At 37.2% G+C, this 13553-nt stretch overlaps 1 protein-coding gene across 3 annotated transcripts; it reads right to left on the bottom strand.

The window, feature by feature from the left end:
• Positions 1-613: 613 nt before the first annotated feature.
• Positions 614-13013, bottom strand: LOC310714907 (calcium-responsive transactivator-like). Of its 3 annotated transcripts, XM_083520972.1 has the most exons (12): positions 12919-13013; positions 12633-12703; positions 11056-11132; positions 10114-10198; positions 9262-9394; positions 8220-8399; positions 6416-6574; positions 4273-4368; positions 2723-2815; positions 2524-2643; positions 2244-2371; positions 614-1358 (listed from the first exon to the last, which is right to left on the bottom strand). In XM_083520972.1, the coding sequence occupies exons 2-12, from the start codon at positions 12699-12701 to the stop codon at positions 1332-1334; spliced, it is 1167 nt and encodes a 388-aa protein (XP_083377098.1). In that variant the 5' UTR covers positions 12702-12703; positions 12919-13013; the 3' UTR covers positions 614-1331. The 3 variants fall into 3 exon arrangements, with proteins under 3 accessions (XP_083377098.1, XP_083377097.1, XP_083377099.1); XM_083520971.1 differs by lacking the exon at positions 12919-13013 and having other exon boundaries at positions 12633-12903; XM_083520973.1 differs by lacking the exons at positions 8220-8399; positions 12919-13013 and having other exon boundaries at positions 12633-12898.
• Positions 13014-13553: the final 540 nt, after the last annotated feature.

Below are 13553 nucleotides of genomic sequence, written 5' to 3'. Positions count from 1 at the left end.
GGATTTTGATGTTCAGTAGATGTTGATTGGTAAATCTTGGTGGTAAGTGGAGAACACTGGTCTTTACTGGAACTTCTTGTGTGATTGTGGTTGTTGCACACTTGATTTGTGATGAAGAATGTTGGTGAATGTTGATGTTTGATGCTGTTGGGTGAAATTTGATGTGTAAATGTTAGTGTTTAGTAAGTGTTGTATGGTGAATATTGGAATTCAATGGTGTTTGATATGTTGAAATGCTGAATGTCAGTGTTTAATGAAGGACGTTGGCGTGAAATGTCTTGATTTTGATGCTGTTAGAGAAGAAATATTGATTTCCCGAAGGAGAATCTTAGTGAATGATGGTGTTTGAAGTGTTGAATATGAGGATCTTGGTGGTAAGTGGAGAATACTGGTCTTTACTGGAAGTTCTTGTGTGATTGTAAATGTTGCACATTAGATTTAAGTTCAAGAATGTTGGTTTTCGATTCCGTTAGTTAAGTAAAATAGATTTTTTACTTAGTTTATTGATGTTGGATTGTGAATACCAGTGTTTAATGAAGCATGGCATCAAATGTGTTGATTTTGATGCTGTTAGAGAAAAAAATATTGATTTCTGATGGAGAATTGTGGCATTTAATGATGGTAAATGGAGAATTTGTTTAATGAGTTTGCCTGTTAGATGTCGGTGGTGAATCCTGTTGTTTGGTGGACGATGGCGTGCAATTGTGAATGTTGCATGTTTGATAAGAGAAGGAGGAAATTTTTGGTACATTGTTGGGTTCGGGGCACCCTCATAAACTACTATTTTTTAAACCGTAAAAACAGCTATAAAAATAGAAAGAATTACATAGAGAAAAGTTGGTAAAAAAAAAAAAAAAATAATACAATACTGAGGTGTTGCTAACCGTACACAAAACTAGCAAAACTCCTGCACCTTTAACACGTAACACAAAACTCCATCTGATGGACACTAGGAATGTTAACACACAATTATTATACACTCTTAATATAAACAGACGTTGAACCTGTTTTGTAGAATTTGTAATGTTAAGTCTGGTTTGTTTTGTCTGATATATAGATACCGTATCTCTGTACAGAGATATAAGCTTTAAATCCCTGTGAGATAATGAAGAGGAGGTAGGTGAAAGAAAGTCGCCAGGATATTAAACTGTTAAACAGACAGACAATGAGAGTGCTTTTCAATCTCAGTCCGCATATAAAGATGGAAGCTAAATTTTACCCAATTGTTTTTCCTTTCATTGGTCAGCGCGACACTACGGTCAGCTCAAGAACACAGTATACACGATCGCGTTCATTTGATTGGTTTGTCCAGTAGTCAACTTGGTCGATTGTTACTGCTGATAGTTTCCATACTGACCCTGCAAAGACACAATACATATGCATTTACATTTACAGCACATTGGCAGACGCCCTTATCCAGCATCACTTATCTCATTCAGTACAAATGATCAGTAGAGTGTTAAGGGCCCTGCTCTAGGGCCCAGCAGTGGCAGCTTAGTTGTGGTGGGACATAAACTCATGACCTTTTGATCAGAAGTCCAACAAAAGGTTATAACATAACATCCAAAATATTCTTCATTGTGCATTTTTTGAATTACACATATACAGTATATATATAAGTAAGTATCAAGTCCTTTTGTTATTGTTTACAAAAAATAAACTACGGTTTGAATCGAAAATGCACAAGGCTGAAGTTCTTCTGTATGGAATTTCTTTAAAGTTTACCAGCAGACATGTTCACGTTACTGTATATCGATTGCAAGAGACCGAACAGGATTCACATTGTTACTGTACTGTACTAGTGTTCGTTTATTTCCTGGTTGTTCCTCCATTTTCAGAAATTGTAATTCGGTGTTTTGTCACCAATTGAATTGACCTGTTTTAGAGAACCGATTGGTTGATCTGATGCCGAACACTCGCCTTCATTAGTGACATTCAAGATTCGACTGCTCAGTTCATCAATTCAAGACACATTTACAAAAAAATAAAAAAGGTTTAATAGAAATGTGAAGAAGAGACGCTTGGTAGATTATGAGAACTGGTTGACTGTTGCAATAAACTGATGCATTGACGTTTTGGGGGGTTAAACTATTCAGTTGAGAAACAGTCAAATATATTTTTATCAACATGACATAAACAATTGATAATGTAGGAAACAGCTGACACTTGTACTTGTACTCAAGTGTCACAGGCTTGATTTTGTGTGTGAGTATGCCGTATATGTGTGCGAGTGCATGCTGTACCTGTTCGTAAGTGTAAGATCTCTGTGTTTGAGAGCCAGGAGTTGATTGTGTGGATCGAAATGAGGAATACTGCTGACTCTGCCCCTGCTGATACTGAGAGTACTGAGATGGAGTGCCCTGTCCTGGACCTGAGAAAAAAAATGTATGTGTGTCTAAGTGTATTCTCTAGTAAATGCTAGTAAATTAAGTAAAAAAATCTCAAATAGAGACACAAATTTGAATCATTCACTCACTGGGATACATTCTGCCTCTAGTCTTTAGTGTGTGTTTGTGTTCTTACCATAACCCTGCCCTTGGCTGCTGTATCCTGGCTGTGATTGGTACTGCTGTTGGTTGAATGTCTGCTGCTGACCGGAGCTCTGCTGATATTGTGACTGCTGTTGGCTATACTGAGGGTTTCCTACAACACCAAAACTAATATATAATATTTGCAACATTCATGTAAAGTGTCACGATGTGTGTCCCGTTTTTCAGCTCACCGCCTTCATAATAGTGTTGCGTTGAATCTTCGAAAGATCTCTCATAACTCTGCTCTCCATACGTGGACTGCTGATATGAGTATTCACTGTGGCCTGTAGAGGAAAAAAGACATATATTTTAATTGTACGCAGGTATTCTCCAAACTTGTGATGCCGATCCAATGACCCAATTAAAAAAACAGATACTTGAGTGATGCCAGTTGCTTTTAGAGGATGCAGAAGCGGAAGGTCTGCTTGTCAGTGCAGGCCGCCGTCCCAGAAGGAAGCTTTTTCTACTGTCCAAGAGCAGGAATTATTGGAACCATGTCCTTTGGTCTTAAGAGACTAAGTTTGGCTAATAACTTGTTTGGCTCAGATGGTGTCCAGCATGTGTGGTGACGTCCTAGTGAGGAGATGGTGGTGGTAGCATCATGGTCTGGGGCTGCATGAGTACTGCTGGTACTGTGGAGCTGCGGTTCATTGAGAGAAACATGCATTCCAACATGTACTGTGACATTTTGAAGCAGAACATGATGCCCACCCTTTAGAAACAGGGCACAACGATAGTTTTCCAACAATATAACGACCCCAAAAACACAACACAGATGACAACTGCTTTGGTGAGGAAGCTGAAGGTGAAGGTAAAGGTGATTGAGTGGCCAAGTATGCCTCCAGACCTGAACCCTATTGAGCAGTGTTGGGATCCTCAAGCAGAAGTTGGAGAAGCATCATGTGTGTAACATCCAGCAGCTCCATGATGTCATTATGGAGGAGTAGAAGAGGATCCCAGAAGCAACCTGTGCAGCTCTGATGAATTCCATACCCAGTAGGATTAATTCAGTGCTGGATAACGATGGTGCTCACACACAATATTCACAGTTTGGACACTATTTTGACATGTTTCCACCTAATTTTATTAGTCCTCGGTCAACAGACACCAACAATAGAGCTTCAATTTAAAATGATCAGTCGAATTTTCTTGCTGTAAAAAAGTTTTATACATCTCGGATCAATGTCCTCATCCTGTTAGTTTTTTATTGTATGTAAGGTGTCCTTGAGTGTCATGTGAGGCGCCTATAAATAATTGTATTATTGTAGTTTTTAAATGTAAAATAATAGTAAAATTCGCCTAACATGACCTAGTTTTCTGACAAACTTACAAAAGCCAGACTTCTAGCTGACATACAGTGCGGCAAAAGGATCGCTTGGGCAGATAAAAGATAAGCAAATACGACAATGTACAGTTGATCACTAACCATCCGAGAAAAATCAATTAAAACAAAGGTAATACGATTACAAGGTGAGATCTGAAATTTCCACACACCAAAGGCATTTGCAATTAAAAAAAGATACTGTCTGAGATATTTTATATACAAAATGAATACATATAAAATATGAAAGAAATGACGTTAATGAACTGCAAATAAGTGTGAGCAGTTATAAAAAAAAAAAGATACAAAAAGAAAAAAAGATAGGAAAAAGGCAGAGGTAGAAGGTATGGTAGATATTTTAGGGGGCGGATAACCATGGAAGTTGCTTGTGTAAATGAGTGTGGGGGTTCGTGTGATTACCATCTGGGTAATACTGCTGGTTTACAGGCTCGCTGGAGCTCGGAGTGTGTCCATACTGCTCTCCGTAGAACTCCTCCTGACCCATGTACTGCGATCCTGAAACACAGGGCGACACCACAGTCGGTCAATCAGATCTGATCTGATCAAAAGGCCCGTTTTTATTCTCTTTCGAGCGGTGAATACGTGGTTTCAAGGGCATAAAAATCAAGGCCAATTTTTCATAGGAGAATATGCTATGAGGGGATGATAGGCTCATGTTGAGGAAGTCTGTATTGTTTGGAATGCCTCCTATATCTTTCTGCAGAGATTTAATCGAATTATTGGCTGTATCTAAACATACAATTAATAGATTATTGACGATAATGTACATGTATACAAGGCTCTCACTATGGGGAAGATTCATGTAAAGGTGAATAATGAGATTAAGGAGAAAAAATGGCATAAAAATCATAGAAAATGGCATAAAATATAATTAGCATGCGTAGGTGTAGGAAAAAAGGATGCAAATGAAATTTAGACATTGCTGAAAAGGGAAAAAAGATTGTTTTAGTTCTAGTGTGCAGAAACTCCAGATATTACTATTCCCTTTTTGCAAATCTCTAGACGGAAATAGTCCAGTCTTCTCATCCACCTCCCGAATCTCACAGAAGATTTCCCACTGCCTTTTGGATTTTCCGAATGAAGACCTATCATCTAAGACTACATTATAACAAAGAACAACTGATTTACAATGGGGTCCAGAAGTCTGAGACCACATCAAATATCTGGGATTGTTTGTCATTTAAGCAAAAAAGATTCTACATAATTTTTTGCTACATTTCAGCAAATTAGATGACAATAAGATCCATTGAAATGCAGTTAGCATCTAACCAAAAGTGCAAATAGCAATAAGGAAGATCATATGATCAATATGTACATTTCTAAGATCTAATAAGTTCTAAGTTCAATCACATTTTAATTGTATTAACTTGGAAAATAATCAAAATACCATAGAGAGACAGCTTTTTTTAGTCTCAGACTTTTGCACCCCACTATACAACACAAATTCCAAAAAAAGTTGGGAAATTTTTTTAATCGTAAATAAAAACAAAATGCCAAAACTTATACCACAGTAGAACATAGAAAACATATTAAATGTTTAAACTGAGGAAATGAACTATTTTCATTAAAAAAAAGATAATTATGTATTTCATGCCCACAAAAAAAGTTGGGACAGGGCGATTTTTACCACTGTCTAGAATCCCCTTTTCTTTTAACACAAGTCTACTGTATATACATCTTGGAACTGAAAAAAAGCAGTTGCTAAAGTTTTAAAAGAAGCATGCTTTCCCATTTGTATCTGATACAGAATTTTAGCTGTTCAACAGTCCTGGGTCTTCTTTGTTGCATTTTTCATTTTAAGATTTAAATTTATATTAATTAAATCCATTTATATTCAGATTGTTATATTAGGTCTAGTGTCCACATTTCTTCCCTAGACAGTATCTAGAATTCGAGTTCTTTGCATTTTTACATATTAGGACCAGTTTTTAGTCTTCCAGATTATATAATCGTTCTAATGACTGTCCAAACAATCTTTTTTAATCCACTGGTGTATCATTTCCTGTCTGTCACACATCACAGATGTTGACTAGTTTACAAAGCAAACAACAAGCAAAGCAGAGGGCAACAAGAAGTCTGGGGTTACCGTGGATGAGACAGAGGGAGACAGTGATGTAAACATGACTGAGAACAGTGACATTCCTGATCACCTGATCATCATAATCTTTTCTCTGCTTGTGTTCTATATGGTGGATGTTAAGACCGGTTAAATTCATTAAGTAATAACATTTGATTTTATTTTGTATTTAGTCATATTAATATTAATGTTAATATGACGTGAGGTTCAGTTACCAGCGTGACACTAAAACAGGTAGTAATAATTAATGCTTTTTACTGATGTACATGTCAGAGCCCAAACATCTTTACTTTAACTTGTGCAACTTCAACTTTTACCAGAGTCTTTTAAAACATGAGTATCTGCACTTCTACTTGAGTAAAAGGTGTGTGTACTTTTGCCACCTCTGGCTATCGGAAGTAAAATGAAATGTTTATTAAGCAAACAATTTTCCACCATGACACACAGAAATGACACCAAACTCACCTTGCTGAGCAGGACGATAGCTTCCGATAGGCCTTTGCGAGACCATACTGTTGCCCTGATTGCTTTGTCCCATCATGCCCATTGTCTGCTGCCCCTGATAGTGCTGACCTCCAGATGAGGAGTAATGGGGTCCTGAACCTTGCTGATGCATCATAGAGACTGAGGAGAATCACACATTAGCATAACACTGATCATATCTAAATAAAATCTGACGCAAAAAAAAAAATAAACACCATGGAGGTTCAGAAGAAGCATCGGAGACAGCCAGAGGAAAAAAAACAATAGGTAAGAACGTTTAAGGAGAAATTCGTAAGGAGAAATGAAGTGTGAAATAAAAATCAGAAGCCAGGCTTGGGTAAGTGCTTGCATGGAGAGAAAATGCTGATTACACTCGTTAAAAAAGGGGTCAAAAAGTCAGGAGGAGGGTAAATAATCACCATGATGAACTGAGTGTGTTTGGTGGTCTTCTGCCTCTTATTCAAGCACAGGAACATTGGAAGCCTAATATAACGTGAAATATGTATTTTGGACAGCCTGCTATATTAAACATCAAGGAAAATCAGAGATTTAGCAAAACTCTTAGACAGACAGCAGTTGAACTTTGACTTGGCCTAGTCAGCTTGGCCTGATGTACCAAAGCAAATTGACATTCCTGTGTCAGATCAAAGCGGCGGTATTAAGGTTGAGAATCAATTTGATGTTGCATGCATTTATTGTTACAGTCAGCAAGGTAGCTAGGTTAGCTTTTGCTCGGGGTTTTTTTTATTGCAATTTCTTTTAGCTTTCACTTGCTAGTTTTCTTTCATCTGGTAATTTCGCTTTAATTTGCCAGTTTACATATATTTGCTAAGCTAACTTTCACTTGCAAGTGTATGTTCACCTGCTGAAACTAGCGTAGCTAGCTTTCTAGATTAGCTGGATCTTTTGCTTATGTCTAAACAAATTGGATAGACAATAAATCAATTCTATTGTACATTAGTATTAGTGAAGCCAATGCAAGATTTAAACATTAATTTATAGCTACATGTACTACTGTAAATATGCTAGAAACAGCCTGTATCAAGTTATTTCCTGTATCACATCATACTGTAGCAGTGAACACAGTTTGCCGTGTTTTCCACTGGTTAAATATTTAATATGCAAAAAACAAGGCACACGTGAACATGATCCAAAAATCCATCCACTTTAACTCTGTACATTTTAAAAGAGTTTTGTCCCATAGAGAATGCCGTTTCTAGATCATGTTCACGTGTGCCTTCTTCTTTGCATGATAGAAATTGAACCTGCATTTGTGGATCATAATCTGGGTTCACAAACAATGATTTCTGGAGCTGTTATGGAGCCCATGCACTGATTTCCATCACAGAATTATGACTGTTTTCATCACAGCGCCGCCTGAAGATCACGGGCGTCCGATATTGATTCTCTTGTGCACCGAGATTTCTCTGGATTATTCGGATGATATTATGTAAAATACATGATGAGATAGTCAACTGTTTCGCAATTTGATGTTGAGAACCTTATGTGTCTTTTTAGACACAGTCTTTCAAATAGAAAATTGTTAAAGCTCAGCCCATCTTTATTTTTTTAGAGAATTACCCTCTCTAAGATACACTATTTATAGGGGACTCACGTTTCTGTGTTCTGATGTGTAGACTAAAGATGATCAGAACGCTAGAACATGGCACATGAATTAATTCGAGTATATTATTCTACATTTATTCCCTCTTCATTTGTCCCTCTCGCATTCAAGCGTGTGTTCGGTTGAGTTGTGATGGACAGGGCGAGCGCTCTATGGGCTCACCTTGGCTGTTCTGTAAGTTGATGTTGGTGCGGGAGGGCGGGTACAGTGCCGTGCCCTGTGACGATGAGGACAAGGGCACTGAGTGAGCGAAGCTCGACCCGGAGCTCATGGACGACGTGGAAGGGCCGGAATGTTGTTGTTGCTGCTGCTGCTGCTGCTGTATGGGGGTGTGACTCGAGCCTGATAACACACACTCACAGTCAAATGTGCAGCCAGGATCAACAGCAGGAGGCACACACACGTTCAGTTCATCAGCAAAAAAAAAACTTTTATTGATCAGGAAGGAAGGAATGAAGCTCAAAGGAATAGGAAGAACATATAAAATTAGGACAAGGAAGAATGAAAGAAGATCGTAGCTGGAAAAGGAAGGAAACATGTTGCAAGGATTACCAGAAATATGCATTCAGAACTCTCTCAAAACAGGAACGTGGCAGCTCAGTGGTTAAAGCTCTAGGTTACTGATCGGAAGGTTAGGGGTTCAAGCCCCAGTAGTGCCAAGCTGCTACTCTTGGGCTCTTAAGCAAGGCCCTTAACCTTGCACTCTGACCCCAGCTTCCTTACACCACTGGGATGAATTACACTCTGCTGTAGTGCATGTGACAAGTATCATTATTGATCATTGTTAAATAAACAGTATTTTTATTTAATAACTGCATGAAATATATGTTTTTGAGATCTGAGTCAGAACAAAAAACAAATGTTGCTTTAAAAAATATATTACACTATTAAATTATATATTATCTATATATATTATATATATTATATATTATCTATATATATATATATTATATATATTATATATTATCTATATATATTCTAAATAATGTGGCATTAAATGTGCAGATTAATTGAAGCTCTTTATACACTTCAAATTAAAAATTGGTGTAGAAAACAAGCAGAGCACAAACAGAAAGCACTGGCAGTGAGACAGGAAGTGCAGGGAGACGGCCGTGTGCAGGTAGCGAGAGAGAGAGAGAGAGAGAGAGAGAGAGAGAGAGAGAGAGAGAGAGAGAGAGAGAGAGAGAGAGAGAGAGAGACTCACCGTTACTTATCTGACTCTGCATCAGTGAGGAAGGAGTCACACTGTCATTTAGATTACTCTGAGAGTGTAGCGATCCTCCTGCACTGCTCCCTCCCATCCCACTTCCACCCATACTCATCCCGGGGTTCGGTGGCTGAGAGAGGGGGGGAGGGGGAGAGAGAGAGAGAGAGAGAGAGAGAGAGAGAGAGAGAGAGAGAGAGAGAGAGAGAGAGAGTTTTACATTTTGGATTTTATTTTTTTATTATTACTTATTTTACAGATATTGAGTAAATATCATATAAAGGAAAGAAGAAATATATGAAAAACAGAGTAAAGAGATAGAAAACTAAAAAAGAAGGGGGAGGAAATGAAATAAGGAAGGAGGCAAGGAAGGAGGGAACTAAGGAAGGAGGAAGGGTAAAAAAAAAAGTAAGAAGGAAGGAAGGATGGAAGTTATACAGAATGAAAAAGGATGTACGGCAGAAAAGAAAGAAAGAAAGAAAGAAAGAAAGAAAGAAAGAAAGAAAGAAAGAAAGAAAGAAAGAAAGAAAGAAAGAAAGAAAGAAAGAAAGAAAGAAAGAAAGGAGGGAGGGAGGGCATGAAGGAAAGAAGAAAGGAAGGAAGGAAAAAAGAAAGAGAGTAAATAAAGAAAGAAAGAAAGAAAGAAAGAAAGAAAGAAAGAAAGAAAGAAAGAAAGAAAGAAAGAAAGAAAGAAAGGAAGGAAGGAAGGAAGGAAGGAAGGAAAGAAAAGGTAGGCATTAAATGAGGAAGGTAGACAGTAATGAAGGTAGAAAGATGCAGAATGAAAATAGACGTATGGGAGAAAAGGAAGGAAGGGAGGGAAAGAAGGAATAAAGAAAAAGAGATGGTTACCGCAGGTAAAAGCGACTGCATGTTTTGGTTGGAGTCTGCAATTGTGGCCAAGTAAACCAGGTTTCTGTGTAAGATCTGCTGATACCTAAACACATATTCATCATCATCATCATCATCATCATAATAATAATAATAATAATAATAATAATAATAATAATAATAATAATAATAATAATGTCACAAATATACCTATCACACATTATTATGTATAACTTCAGATATTGAACAGGAAGTACAGCAGGTTCCATTCAATACGTTTAATAAGTTAATTTCAGCATAAACAACGTTTAGCTCCGCCCACAGTGTACTGAAAAGTAAGAAGTTCGGATAATGAGAATGTACACGATGTTGATCAGTTGCTGCTTTTCGGACTTTAGCAAGTCGTTATTTAAGTTTAATGGGAAATGAATTGGCAGCAATTCAGAGATGATCGTTTTTTATAATAACATTCGTCAAAATTTTACATTTTTTAAACAATTTGAAATGATAAATTGTTTAAAAAATAAAATAGATATAAAAAAAAAAAATAGAATAAATCGAATTAATTGAATTAACCAATCGAATAAATTGGCACAAATGAAAATGATTCGATAAAATTTTATAAATGGAACAATCGAATTCAATTGTTTAAACATTTGTCGTGTGTGTTTTACATTGAATATAAAATTCTCTGAAGATATGTTTTACTGTTCTACTTATTTCAGAATTTCGAGAGAAATTCTTGAATATGAAAAAAGAATGCATATCGGGAACCGTACAAAATGTACAAAATGTACAACTGATGTTTCCGGTATAAATCAAGGACTGCCTGTGGTACACATGTGCACTGTACAGAAAGGGTCCGGAGCAAACTGTCTACTGTTACCCCCCTAACTCATGACCATAAGGTTGTGACTTCAAATGTGAAAGCCAGAGAGAAAAAAAATACATCGAAATACTTACTGTGTGCACTCTGCAGTCTTCCCTTTGCTCTGATAGTCCATAATACACTGGATCAGATAGTGATTTTCATCCAGCATCTGGACACAAAGATACACACAACGGCTAGTTTTAGAGTGATATACAATATTTCATCAGTATTTTGTTCAACCAGATTCTGTTTGGCAATAATACACTTTATGGATTAAAGTACTGGGACATCAGACTGATTTCAACTGTATGTGGTTCTTCCTCAAACTGTTACCACAAATCTTGGAGGCACACAACTGTATAAAATGTCATTAAATTTCCCCTTCACTTGAACTATTAGACCCAAACCTGTTCCAGCATGACGATGCCCCTGTTCACAAAGCCAGCTCCATGAGGATGCACTGGTTGGAGTGGAAGATCTCCTGCTATACAGCACCAACACTAATATACACCTTTGGGATGAATGTGAAAACTGTACCCCAAACCTCCTCATCTCTCCTACATCACTACCTGACTTTACTAAGTCCCTTGTTCCTGAATAAGCGAATATCTATATCCAATATAACAGCAAATGAAGAGACGAAATGTGGAATTGGTTTAATGATGTTCAATAAAATCATACCATATACCAATCTTATGGTCAGATGTCCACAAACTCATCCTCATCGCTGAATGTCCATTCGTTACAGTTCCACCATTGTTGAGGTGTTGTGTTCAGCGATAGGCCCTTAAACGCGGAACTGTTCATGCAACTGTGGTCCTGAAACACTGTAGCAGAGTGTTGATATTACAGTCCATAATCATCCTTAGTTTTGCTTTCTTTCTTTAGGCTGTTCATGTTGAAACCTCCTCAGCTGCACAGAATGGTCTCCTCATGGCTCCAGGGTCGAAGGAAAGACTCTAAACATGTCCTGGTTCAATGACTGTACATTTCAGTTTAGCGTAAATGTTTACTCGGAGCCAAAGGCGCAATAAAAAGTGCATTATTGTGGCCTTACGTCACCTCTTCGATTGGGAATAATGTGTGTGTGTGTGTGTGTGAGTGAGAAAGGGACAGGTAATGCATTTGAAGACAAACAGCCTGTCCTCCTTTAAAGTGACACTGAAATGACAGCAGCACATCCATCACCTTTTAGGGCAAACAAAGGTGTGCAGAGAGACCAACACACACTCTGTGTGTGTGTGTGTGTGTGTGTGTGTGTGTGTGTGTGTGTGTGTGTGTGTGTGTGTGTATTCACCCACTCCATAGGTTACTATACCCCATGGTCATTAGTATTACATTATTATAAGGTTATATATATATATATATATACACACACACGTGAAAAAGCACAATTATTTTCTTTATTATAATATATATAAAACATTTATATCATGTTTATATAAAAAAACGATTAAAAAAAGGTCTTGAAAGATGAATTAGGTTTGGTAATTATGTTAAGGTTTATAAGTATAAGGTATAAACACAAATCCTTGCTCTTGTTTAGATCAGCTGCCATTCACTTCTCCCCTTTCACACTAATAAATACCAATAAACACCAATACAAAATAGACAGCATCTATAATATATATATATATCTTTCTATCGCCCCCAGGATCAACACATTTACCTTCTGTATGGTCTGCTGGGTCACTTCTCCTTTTCCTCTCGGTCGTGTTGATGAAAATGTGACTGACATTTCTTTAATCTTTAATCCCGGAAAAAAATAAATCTGAATATGAGAATGATTTAATACAAATATGTATTCTCTGGCTTTCAAGCTGTCATATATAGACAGGTCAGAGGGAATGATGATCAACAAAATAGGGGTGTTTCTGATCGAAAATAGCTTTTCATCACAAAACACTGACCTCTTCCGGCAATAAGAAAGAAAGCCTGAAAATCGAGAGTCATACATGAAAATAGTCAGGACGGCGGTGACGGTGTCGGAGATGAAGATAACGAAAACGCCCTGTGGTCTACATGGAGGAAACACCTGCTCTTGGTACGCTCCACCCAGCTCTCGTCGTGCGCCTTTATCCAGACTCTTTCGCTCCGGCGCCATTCACAAGCGCCGCTACGCTCACGCCGGTATGTAACCCACGGAGCTCAGGAGGCCACGCCCACAGAGACTCTGCTCCGCTGCGATTGGCTAAGCGATCAGCGCTTACCGGGTCTTTAATAATAACAATAATAATAACGATAATAATAAAATAATAATTCACTTAGTATTAAAAAAGACAAACAAACGAATGAAGTTTAAGTATTAAATTATTACATTTAAATTATATGATTAAATACTAATAAATCATACAGTCATAGAAATACATAAAAAAAAAATCGTTTAAAAATTTTATGAATGATATAACAGTAATAAAGGTCTAAAAGAGTTTTAAAAAAAATAAATAAAAGTTAAAATTATGTGGAAAACTAAGAGCAAAACAGGCAAAACAGTGTTGAAGTAGCATTAAGTATTAATAATAATAAATAAAATATATATATATATAATTAATTATTATTATAACTTATTATCAAGAAGAAAACGACGAAG

The sequence above is a fragment of the Silurus aristotelis genome (assembly GCF_946808225.1).
Source record: "Silurus aristotelis genome assembly, chromosome: 19".
NCBI classification, from domain to species: Eukaryota; Metazoa; Chordata; class Actinopteri; order Siluriformes; family Siluridae; genus Silurus; species Silurus aristotelis.
This window is presented reverse-complemented; position numbering and strand designations above follow the sequence as displayed.

Excerpts from the sequence above, each read along its gene's own strand:
- LOC310714907 (XM_083520972.1), bottom strand. The coding sequence starts at position 12,701 with ATGTCAGTCACATTTTCATCAACACGACCGAGAGGAAAAGGAGAAGTG. Across the intron at positions 9,395-10,113 it reads TGCAGTCGCTTTTACCTGCG|CCACCGAACCCCGGGATGAG; the intron begins GTAACCATCTCT and ends CCCCTCTCTCAG. Across the intron at positions 2,372-2,523 it reads CAGCCAAGGGCAGGGTTATG|GTCCAGGACAGGGCACTCCA; the intron begins GTAAGAACACAA and ends TTTTTTTCTCAG.